Here is an 11,578-nt window from a genome sequence, read left to right as displayed (position 1 = left end):
TAGGAAAGAAAGAACCAGACATCACTCTGGTACATGTGCTGCTGTGGATCGAACTCAGGACCTCATACTTGAGAATCCTATGCTTTATCCACTCACCACCTATTGGACCACCCCAGATATATTTTGCAAATGTGAATTATGGGATCAAGGGATAAGTCCACTTTTTTTCTCTTTGCTTGCTTCCTTCCTCCCTGCCTCCTTCCTACTTCTCTCTCCCACCCTTCCTCCCTCCATCCTTCCTTTCTTCTTCTTCTTTTTTTGCCTCTAGGGTTTTTGCTGGGGCTCTGTGCCTGCACTATGAATCCACTGGTCCTGAAGTCTATTTTTCCCCCTTGTTGCCCTTGTTATTTATCCTTGTCATTGTTATTAATATTGTTGTTGTTGGGTAGAACAGAGAGAAATTGAAAGGGGGGAATACAGAGAAGGGGAGAGGAAGACAGACACCTGCGGACCAACTTCACCACTGCAAAGTGACTCCCCCCTCAAAGGTGGGGGGCCGGGGGCTCAAACCATGATCCCTGCTTTGGTCCTTGCGCTTCATGCCATGTAGTCTAAACCCACTGCACTGCCACCTGACCCCCCCTTCTTCCTTCTATCTACCTATTCTCCTTTAACTCCAGTTAATCCTGGAGTTAAGGGATTTACTGTCTCTGTGGATGAACTATTTTAGGTACCTCACAGAAGTACAGTTTTGCAGTATTTGTCTTCTTGTGATTGGTTTATTTCACTTAGCAGAGTGTCTTCAACCACGGGCTACAATTTCCTTCCCTTTCTGAGACTGAGATTATCCCATTCTGCATACATCACATTTTGTTTATCCATTTGCCCATCAGCAGACACCTAAATCATTTCCATTTTCTGGCTATTGTGAAGGCTTATACGAACATGCGTAGCTACATAAATATCTGTCTGAGTACTCATTTTCGTTTCTTTGGGGTATATGTCCCAAAGTGAAATTGTAGGATTATAAGGTACTTCTATGTTTCATCTTTTGAGGAATCATATCATTTTCCATAGTGGCTGCACCATTTTACATTCCCATCAGCAATGCACAGAGACTCCAAACCCCAGCAACACTTAAGTGTTTTCTTTTTTTGTAACAATCATCCTAACTAATGTGAAGCACTATCTCATAGTGGCTTTGAGTTGCATTTCCACAGGGAGCCTTCTTCACATTAGGAAACTGCCCATCCTTTTGACCCAGGGCGGATGATCGCGCTGAAAGGAGCTTGGCTGTGGAGTTGGCTCTGTTACTTTATACTCTTTTCTTCTACTTCTTCTTCTCTTCTTTTTTTTTTTTTTTTTACCAGAGCACTGCTGAGCTCCGGTTTATGGTGGTGTAGGGGATTGAACCTGGGACTATGGAGCCTCAGGCAGGAGAGTCTGTATAACCATTATGCTACCTACCCTGCCCCTAGTCTTACCTTCTTTATCCAAGAGTTGAGCAGAGGCTCAACATGTTGTCCACACTCCTAATTCTCCCTCAGGGCCTGTGGGATGAACAAGATGCTTTTTCCCGACCAGGATTATTGCTAGGACTTAGTTCTTGTATAATGCCACAATTCTTGGTGTGTGTTTTTTTTTTTTTTTTTTTTTGGATAGAGGGTACAAGAGAGAGACAGAGAGGGAAAGAAAGACACAGAGAAGAAACATCTACAGCTTTTTCCCACTGCTTGTGAAATCACCCTACTGCAGGTGGGGACTGGGGGCTTGAACCACAGGTCGTTGAGCAAGCATGGTAACATGCGCACTCTGCCTTGTGCACTACCACATGCACCCACTTTTTTTTAAATTTTTATTTTTAGGTAGAGATAGAGAGGCAGAAAGGCAGAGAGAGTGAAAGAGACCACAGCACCAAAGCTTTCTTGGACCTGGGTTGTGCACATAGCAAAGCAGCACACTATACCAATGAGCTATTTTGCCAGCTGATTTTTCCTCTTCCCTTTTCTTTCCTTCTTCTTCCTCTTCTTAATTTTTAACTATTTATTACCGGGTACAGACAGAGAAATTGAGGGGGGACATAGAGAGGGAGAGAGATATCTGCAGCCCTCTGCTTTACCACTTGTGAAGCTTTCTCCCTACAGGTGGGATCTATGGGCTTGAACCTGGGTCCTTGAGCACTGTAGTGTGTGCACTTAATTAGGTGTGCCACCCCCTAGCTCCTCCTCTTCCCTTTTCTTTATTTATTTTCTGTTGTTGCCAGGGCTTCACCACTCCAGACCAACTTTTTCACACACACACAGAGATAGGAGAGCTGGAAGATAGCTCGCCTGGTGGAGTGCACATTTTACCCAGGTTTGAGTTCCTGGCCACCACGTGGAAGAACCTGCATGGGAGAAGCTTCCTTCACCAGTGATGGAGCAGCGTGGCACTCTTTTCTTTCTGACTCTCCATTTATTACCCTCTATCTAAACAAAAGGAGTTTTCTTGGGGGGTGGGGTGTGTCAAAGAATTGTACAGACACAGAGCTCCAGTGGTAACCCTGATAAAAAGACATAGAGAAAGGAAAAAGAGACAGAGGGAGAGGGAAAAGACACCACGGCGCTGAAGTTTCCCCCAGTGCAGTGAGGGTCACGTTCAAACCTAGGTCACGTACGTGGCAAAGCAGGTCCCCTCTCAGGGAAACTACCTTGTTGGCCCAAGTTTTTGTTCTTATTATTGTTTCTGCAGTGGCAAGTGTCAAACTGGGGTCCCATGCATACAAAGCATGCACCCTACCGAGCTATACCTGTGGTCCCAGAAAGCTAAGTTTTGAAAGTCTAGGGGGGAGGGGCCTTGATTGAATGCACCTGTTATGATGTGCAAGGACCGGGGTTCAAACCCCCAGTCCCCACCTATAGGGAAGAAACTTCACAAGTGGTGAAACAGTGTTACAGGTGTCTTTTTTCTCCTTCTCAATCTCCTCTCAATTTACCTGCCCCTATCTAAAGTAAATCAATAACATAGCTAAAAAAATAGAAAGAAAGCCTATGGGGTAGCAGGAAAGAGGAGTCTTCCCTGGACCTGGGTGGGCTTCCAGCAGAAGAGGGCGGCAGCCTTGCCACAACATCCTGGTGTTGCCTCACAGTCCATCCCTTAGCGTTCTCGGCAGGAGGGGTAGCAGGCAGGTGTAATCATGCTGCTTGGGTGAAAACTCAGAGGGAAAGTGACGTCCTCCAAGATGGCATGGAGGGTTCACCCCTGGGACAAAAGAAAACCACATAACCATACTACTTCTTCCTGAGAGGTTAAACCCTGGGGAAACCAAGGGTGGATTCTGAGAACAGTCATGAAACAGAAGAACAAAGTAAGACCCCAAGAAAGGAACCAACTCGCTCAATCATTGAGCAAGTGGGAAAGTGGGGAGAGCCAGAATAATGATCTTTGTTTGTATAACTTTTTCCTGGCCAGCTTCCCAGGCTCCCTGCCTAGTGACCTGGCACACGTCTTGCTAAAGTGACACCACTCTTGGAGTGCCACGTTCCTCAGGTTTCTGGTCTAGTGACCCTCACTGCTTATGACAAACACGCCTCACAGTCCAGGTACAGGTTCCAGAGTCCAGGTGAGGCAGCAGCTGCACCCCCTGTCTGGGGGCTCTGCCAGAGAAGGAAATGAGTCTTGTCTGGCATGCCTGAGCCAGGCCAGACAAGATTCATTTCCTTTCTCAGAGTAAGAAGTTTCAGTTCTGAGGAGAAATTGGCCTCCAGGAATGTCTGCACTCTCAACTTGTGGAAGAAATAAGGGGAGGGGAGGGGAAGTGAGGCTGGGGGTGGGACAGAGACTGGGTAACCCTTAGAGTACAGTTATCTTCTCAATCTCTCTCCCATCCTCCTCCTACACAGCTTCTTTCAGTCACTAGCAGCAACCATTCCCACCTGAGGAGGCTCTCCTCCTCTTCCTCCTCCCTGAGCACCACAGCCCTGCCTCCAAAGGACATCTGTGGGCCAGTAATTTGGTGTCCAGGCCACCTTCTCCCATGGGAGAGATATAGAGATATGCTATATAGAGGTGTGTGTGTGTGTGTGTGTGTGTGTGTGTGTGTGTGTGTGTGTGTGTAGGGGGGCATCACACCAAGTCTATACTCATGGCTACTGGAGTCTGCCTGGCCTAAGACTGTGGGTCTCATGAAAGGGAGTCGAGAGGAGAGCCACGCAGTGGCGCACCTGGTTAAGTGCTCACATTACAATACGCAAGGACTCAGGTTCAGGCCCCTTGTTCCCACCAGCAGGGGGAAAGCTTCATGAGTGGTGAAGCAGGGCTGCAGGGGTCTCTCTCCCTCCGGACTTCCCTCTTTCTTCTAAATGTCTCACTGTTCTATTGAATAAAACAAAATAAATTATATATATATATATATATGTAAAAGGAGTCCGGAGAGGAGAAACAATACAGCCAGCCTTATTGCTCCCGAAGCTTCCCCTTAGCATTGAACTCCCACGTGGCTCGGACTAGTACGGTTAAGTACATGTGCTACCTGGTGAGATATCTCTCAGTCAAGAGACAGAGCACTGCTTAAGGAAATGGTGAGTCCCAGGAGTCCTGAGGTGATGAGAGGGTCAAACCCCACCCCCACCACCCAAGATAACATTCTGTTATCATTCCCACTCAGTGAGGTGGGAAAGTGTGGAAAAGTTTGTCTGGCGAGGCCCTAGGTGTCTCTACGAGCTGTCACTCACCCTGAGGTTCACCCACCCAAGCTCAGCAGGCTTAAGTCCTGAGATACATGCACCAGAGGAGGAACAAGGAAGGCCTTCAACGTGCACAGGTGAGTGATGTACACAGAGCATTCTGGATGCCCATCAGTACTGTGCCTGTGAGCATCTAAAAGCATTTAACCAATCCCTGGAACATGTACAACATAAACTATAATCCTGGCAAGTTCTAAGGACTTTATATTTTTTTTTAAAAAAAGATCAAATTAAATTAATTAATTTTGCCTCCAGGATTATCACTGGGGCCAGTGCCTGCACTACAAATCCACTGCTCCTGGAGGCCATTTTTTCCACTTTGTTGCCCTTATTGTTAGCTAGGACAGACAGAAATCATGAAAGGAGGGGAAGACAAAGAAGGAGAGAAAAGATAGACACCTGCAGATCTACTTTTCCGCTTGTGAAGCGACCCTCTGCAGGTGGGGAGCTGGGGGCATGAACTGGGATCCTTAAGCCAGTCCTTGTGCTTTGCACTATGTGCGCTTAACCTGCTGTATTACCACCTGGCCCCCCTAGGACTTTATAAACTATCTTATTTATTTATTTATTTATTTATTTATTTATTTATTCTTCCAAGGTTATTGCTGGGGCTCGGTGCCTGCACTAGGAATCCACTGCTCCTGGAAGCCATTTTTCCCATTTTGTTGCCCTTGTTGCAACAGCTGTCACTGTTGTTGGGATAGTGCTGGTGCTCACGTGGGTAGCCTCACAACCCAAGGTAAGCCACTTTTGTCCATGATTCCGGGTCATAAATATTATCCTTTGAAAACTATGGTGCTACATGCAGCACTGTATCCCAGAAGCAAAGAGCCTGCTTTTTAGACAATTTCAATGACCTAGTAACTAGCAGGGCTCAAAAGCAACCTGTGGATCTTTCTGATGAGAAGGAAGGTTTCCCATGGCTATTAATTATTTCAAGAAATACAAGAGGGATAGAACAAAACACGACTTCTAGTGGGAGAGGAAAAGGGTAGCACGTCACCTTAAGGCTGGAGGAGAACAGGGGAAGACGCCCAGTTTTCTAGGGCTTGGCCAGGGCCCTTTCTGACTGAGATCTTCCTACTGTGTCCACTTCTACGGCTTTCCTCGAGCGTGAGGGATAGAGAGGAAGAAAAGATTTTATGGGAGGCTTGAATGGAGCCTCAGCTTACCTCTAAATGTGCTCTGTTTCACTTTCTCACTCTTATGTTGTTGGAGGCCTGGGGGATTCTTCCAACTGCCCGGCTTTTCAGTCGGGGAGCATGTGTGGTCTCTTTCTTGGACCAATTTTCTTCTTTCTTCTTTGGGGGGGGGGGTTCTTGCCCCATGATCTGAGTGCCAGAGTGGCCTCGCAACCTGAGGTAAGCCACTGGCTTTCCCGTCACCAGTTCTAGGAACTATGTGATGCAGAAGGAAAACTGCCAGGGGAAACTCAGGTATGAACTTCCACTTTATTTGGGGTAAGCACAGGGTTTTATAGCAAACAGAACAAAAGACATTTTTCAAATATGTCAGAAATTACAGGGTTCTAAAGGTCAGATACCCCCATGGTGGGGAGGGGTAGGAATGACAAGAATTGAGATACAGAAATGTTAAAGCAATTAGTTTCCATGATGTAAGACATGTTAATTATCTAAAGGTATTAAGAAAAACATAATGGTTAAACCAGTAAGGTGAGATAAAGCAGAGAAGGGCAAAGCTTGATGTAAATCATAGATATCAAAGAAAAGGAAATAGGTGTGGGGGTCTCACTGCCAGGGTGCTGGCAAGGCTTGTGATGGAGTATACTTATGTGTGTGATCGAAGGATAAAAGGATGGTGAACACTGGGTGACTACAATGAACTCTGAATGAGCTTACAAGCAGGCAGTCACTTGGTCTACTAGCAGGGGAGTGAACTAAGTGTGAGAGGACGCAGGCTTTTGTGAAGCTTTGAGAGACTAACAAGGGGAAACTGAGTCACAGAAAGCATTTCCCTCAGCTCCATCCCTAGAGGGGAGAGACTGACAAGTGATGTGTCTTTCTAGACCTCCATCACAAGGATGGGAGAGCTCCCCTAAGCTCTACCAGGCTTTCACATAGTCCCACAGGATAGGACAGAGAGAAATGAAGAGGGAGGGGAAGACAGAGAGAAGGAGAGGAAGATAGACACCTGCAGACCTGCTTCACCGCTTGTGAAGAGACCCCTCTGCAGGTAGGGAGATGGGGGCTCAAACCGGGATCTTTACACTGGCCCTTGTGCTTTGCGCCATGTGTGCTTAACCTGCTGTGCTATTGCCCAGCCCCCGACTTTATAAGTTTAAACTCACTTGATCTACCTAACAACTCTGTGTCTATGAAAAAAAAAAAAGCACAATGATCCCCATCACATGGATAAATAAGCTGAGGCACTGGAAAGGGAAGGCATTTGCTCATGTTCATAGAACTGTACAAAGCTGCAGCAGGGTTTGATCTCAGGTCTTATGGCCTCCCGGAAGCACACATCAGGTGTGGTATGTGGATCTGAGTGTGTACACATTTGGACAATATGTGTGTCTTGGTGGAGAGAAGGCAGTTCCACTTAACCAGATCTTCCTGCTTGTGCTCATGTAAGGCAGAACCTGCCCAAAGGACCAGATTCTCCTGTTTGAAGGGTACATCTGAGGCTCAAGGCACTATGGTTCAGACATGAGGTGATATGGATCCTTCCAGCAGTTGCATAGATGGACAGGCAGCCAGATAACATGGGGCAGGGAGAAGAGAATACTAAAAGGGGCTGCTGACTGTTGTTTCTATTGTGGTTTGCCAGTAAACCCTGCAGTCATAGCTCCTCCTACCAGAGCCTCCAGTTTCCTCAGCCTGAACAGCATGGGTAATCTCTCTTGCACCCTGGTTTTCTCTGGCCCATTTCTTTCAGATGCCAGTGTAAACTTATTATTATTATTTTTTTTAATATTTATTTTATTTATTTATTCCCTTTTGTTGCCCTTGTTGTTTTATTGTTGTAGTTATTATTGTTGTTGTCGTTGTTGGATAGGACAGAGAGAAATGGAGAGAGGAGGGGAAGACAGAGAGGAGGAGAGAAAGATAGACACCTGCAGACCTGCTTCACCACCTGTGAAGCAACTCCCCTGCAGGTGGGGAGCCGGGGTTCGAACCGGGATCCTTATGCTGGTCCTTGTGCTTTGCGCCACCTGCGCTTAACCCGCTGTGCTATAGCCCGACTCCCCTGTGTAAACTTATTAGTCTGCATGAGGTTGCTGCTGCCTGGCCTCAGGGGAGGGAAGAGGAGGAAAAAGCAGAACAGGTGAAGGAGGAAGTGCAGGGGGAAGAGGAGGAGGAGGAGGACATTCCAGTATATTTTAGCATCTCAAATACCTGGGCCACAATTAGTGTCCTTTAGAACATTTGGTTAAATCTCTTGGGTATGAAAAAGAAAGTTTACTTTAGAGAATACCATTTACATTACACCATGAACACTGTGTAAAGGGCTCTGAGGGCTTTTTCAGAATTATCTCAGCATTTGCTGTAAACAGTGAAGTGTAGGCAGAGAATGGTTAAGGAAGCCCTGTTTTAAAGTGGCACTAGCTACTATGCAGTGCCTGGGAAGTGTCACTCTCAAAAGATACTTGTAGCAGATAAGGTCCCAACACTGCCCTCCAGTCTGATTGAGCTCAAACCCTTTAAATCACCAAAGAAATCACTTGCAGTTACAAAGATAGGGTCATTTATTCACGTTATATTTGGATTATTTTAAAGGCAAAAATACAATTCTGTCTGCTTTGAACATCAAAGTCAGACACCCCCCTCCCCTGCCCCACCCTTCCACAAGAAAATACACAGATGGCATAAAAAGGAAATCAAAATACACAGAGCACAAAGGGTGTTTAGGACAGGAAAGAGTTTTGGCTGTGAGGGGTGTCCCCCCCACCCAGCCCTGAGGTCAGCAGGGACCAACACCTAAGCTGGGAGCCTTTAGCACTATCTCTGTCCTCTAATCTTTTCCAAAGATCACTTTACAGGGTCACCAGTAGCAGGAGAGACAGAAACAGAGACAGGAGTGTCATAGGACAACTTCATGGTGATAACTTTCAGGTGAAGGAAATGCTCAGGGAACTCTCCCGAGAGGAAACTGCTGGCAGCTCCCCATGAGCCAGGAAAGTGCCTGGGCTCAGTCACCCAGAGCACTGGGAGGTTAATAAATGGGGAGCAAGAGAAGCAGACACCACCCCCACCCCTGCCCCTGGCTCCAAGAAGGAACCATACATTTGACTATTTCAATGGAACACAAAGGAGAATGGAACAGGAAAACAAGAAAGAAAAAAGTCAAGTCTTTAAGAGAAAAGAAACACAGAAGTTACTACCTGGGGTATTTGCTTCCTTTCTTTTAAGGCACTTTGGAGAAGTCAGGATCTGGGGACAGAAAGAGGGTCCTTTGATTCTTTGCATTTTCCCAAAACTCCTTCATTGCAATCAATTTTAGTTTTACTAACACCATGATAAAGGAGGGAGGAAACCCACAAAATGAATACTCTTTGCACAGTCCAACTGCTTCTGCAGTGGAAAACAATGTTTAACCAATACACAGGTTTCTGGAAAGAAGAACCAAGTTAGCATTTGAGATGCTCAAAAAAGATAAAGGCACAGGTAAGATTGGAATCAGGCTACAGCCCAGCCTCCACCCTGTGGGGATGTCTGGGATGCCCCCACTGAAAGATAAGCCCTGGGATGAGGCAGCTGAATCTGAAGTCCTTCATCCAGTCAGCCCAGGCTGGACCCTGCAAGAGTGCTCAGTGGGAGGAACTATCTTGGGCCATTGTCACCGCAGACAGGGTCAATATTTCCCAGTAGCAGGGGGTTTGGGGAATACTCCCCCATGGGTCAGCCTCCCTGCAGTGGGATTACCTGCTAAAAACCTGAGGTGGGGAGGCTGTGAGGCTTTAGGCACCAGAGTGGTCTGGGGGGAGTGTGGGTGAGTCTGGATGAATCCCTTTCTACATATCTAATTAAAAGGCACGTTCATTCTGGAGAATGAATAGTGTTTGACCCTGAGTGCCCTGGCAAGTATTAGGGAATAGGAAATAAAAAAATAAAATAAATTTTAAAGGAAGGAGGAGGGGAGGAGGAGGAGGGGAAGAAGAAGAAGAAGAAGAAGGAGGAGGAGGAAGAGAAAGAGAAGAAGAAGGCGAAAGAGAAGAAGTAGGGGAGGAGGAGGAAGAATGAGAAAGAGAAGAAAGAGGAGGAGGAAGAGGAGGAGGAAGAGGAGGAAGAAGAGGAGGAGGAGGGAATAGGAAGGAGAAGGGGGAAGGGAGAAGAGGGAAGAAGGAAAACCAGTCATGCAAGGTAAGGCAATGTGTCCAGCAGGGCCTCTAGGGGAGGTGCTCCTGGGCTAAGAGCCAGTAAACAATCAGATCACTGTCATTTACAGGACCCTGGTGGCAAGTCTCAGGAGGATGTGGAGGTGAGCACTCCCAGCCTGGGGAGGGGTAGTAGGGCAGGGGGTGGTGGCAGAGAAGAGCCTTGCCCAGCAGGCTTCTGCCCTACCCAGAGGTCCTGCAAGACCAGTGCAGACCAGGTGTTGCCCTTGTCTAGGGGGCCAGAAGGTGATTTCGCTCTTTACAAAGCCTAGTCTGTCAGCTCCATCAGAGGTCCATTCATGACCACTACAGCATACATAATCCACACCATTCCCTAAAAAAAATGCTCAACCCCACCCCATATTTAAAACACCACAATAAAAATACAGAAGAATTCAAGTTGACATAGCATGCTCAGAAAAAATAAATTGTCATGACATAATACTAAACAGCTATGCAAATCTGGATCAATAAAATCAAGCTAGATCATCATTAGAACCCCATTTGTTGCTTCTTGAAACTACTATAATCTGCTACTTTTACAGTCTTTACATTCAGAAATCAGATAATCTGGAGAAAGGCCACTGATGCTTCCATGGTTAAACTTGCCTTGGAATTCACATGGTAATAGGGCAGAAGACCCAAGGCTCAAGTTAAAAAATTTTTTTCTTAAAACTCACACACACGCACACGCACACACAGAGGTTATAGCAGATAGATACCACTGAATGAAGAGGGGGGAGAGGATAAAATGAGATTTTTGTTTTTCTGCTAAAACATGATTACAAAAAAAAAATCATTATCAATCCAATTTCAGCAGCATTCTCCATTTTTCCATAAAATAATACCAATACCACAATTTAAAGCAAATCTCTTACCAATTCACAACAAATTAGCGGTTTTTAGTGGGGGATGTGTCCCACAGTTGCCAAATTATAGGCTGTATATAGTTCTCTTTGGGGTCACACCATGAATATGCCAAGAAGCCCCAAAGGCTGACAGTTTCTATGCTTACAAACACCTTGTAGAGCTAAGAAGTCACATGCTGAGCCAAGTTGGAGACAAAATATCTCACTCTGGTCATCTGAAAAGGCATCTGAATGATGAGTGAAGGGGGCCTATCACTGATTGATAAAGATGAGAGGACCAGCCCAGCAGATAGGCAGAACGCAGTAGAAGTCCTGGCCGTTCTTTAGGTTTCTTACTGGAGTACCAAAATGCTAGCTTGGCGACCCGATGTCCACTGTGATTTTGGTATACAATGGGTATCTCTGTATGTCCAGCACACTGTAGGTGAGTGAGTTCAAGCCATCTGAAAACATTGTTTCCTTTGTGTGTGCAATGCGGTCAAATCTACAGGAAAAAATAAATAAAGGCAAAGGATTGGCATTAAAGTAATAATCTTTTTATTGTCTCTGCTTTGTTTGTGGCACCAGGAATCAGATCCCAGGCTACAATGTATGCAGCAAGCACACTCTACCACTGAGCTACATCTCTAGTCAAAACAAACTGCATAGACTGAACCCGCTTTCTCCTCCCTTTCCCGTTCCAGAGTCTCATTCCAGTGGTCTTTCCCATC

General features: G+C 46.1%; 1 protein-coding gene across 1 annotated transcript in view; it reads right to left on the bottom strand.

Annotated features, from left to right (window-relative positions):
* Positions 1–6,096: 6,096 nt before the first annotated feature.
* The window catches only part of B4GALT1 (beta-1,4-galactosyltransferase 1), a 74,145-nt gene continuing 68,663 nt past the window's right edge, over positions 6,097–11,578 (bottom strand). The window contains exon 6 of the mRNA XM_007522868.3: positions 6,097–11,352. Within this exon, the coding sequence (XP_007522930.1) occupies positions 11,220–11,352 (133 nt within the window). The 3' untranslated portion in view covers positions 6,097–11,219. The remainder of the gene's footprint in view (positions 11,353–11,578) is intronic.

This window comes from Erinaceus europaeus, chromosome 10 (genome assembly GCF_950295315.1).
Source record: "Erinaceus europaeus chromosome 10, mEriEur2.1, whole genome shotgun sequence".
NCBI lineage: Eukaryota > Metazoa > Chordata > Mammalia > Eulipotyphla > Erinaceidae > Erinaceus > Erinaceus europaeus.
The sequence above is the reverse complement of the archived record's forward strand: the minus strand, read 5'-3'. Positions and strand labels throughout refer to the sequence as shown.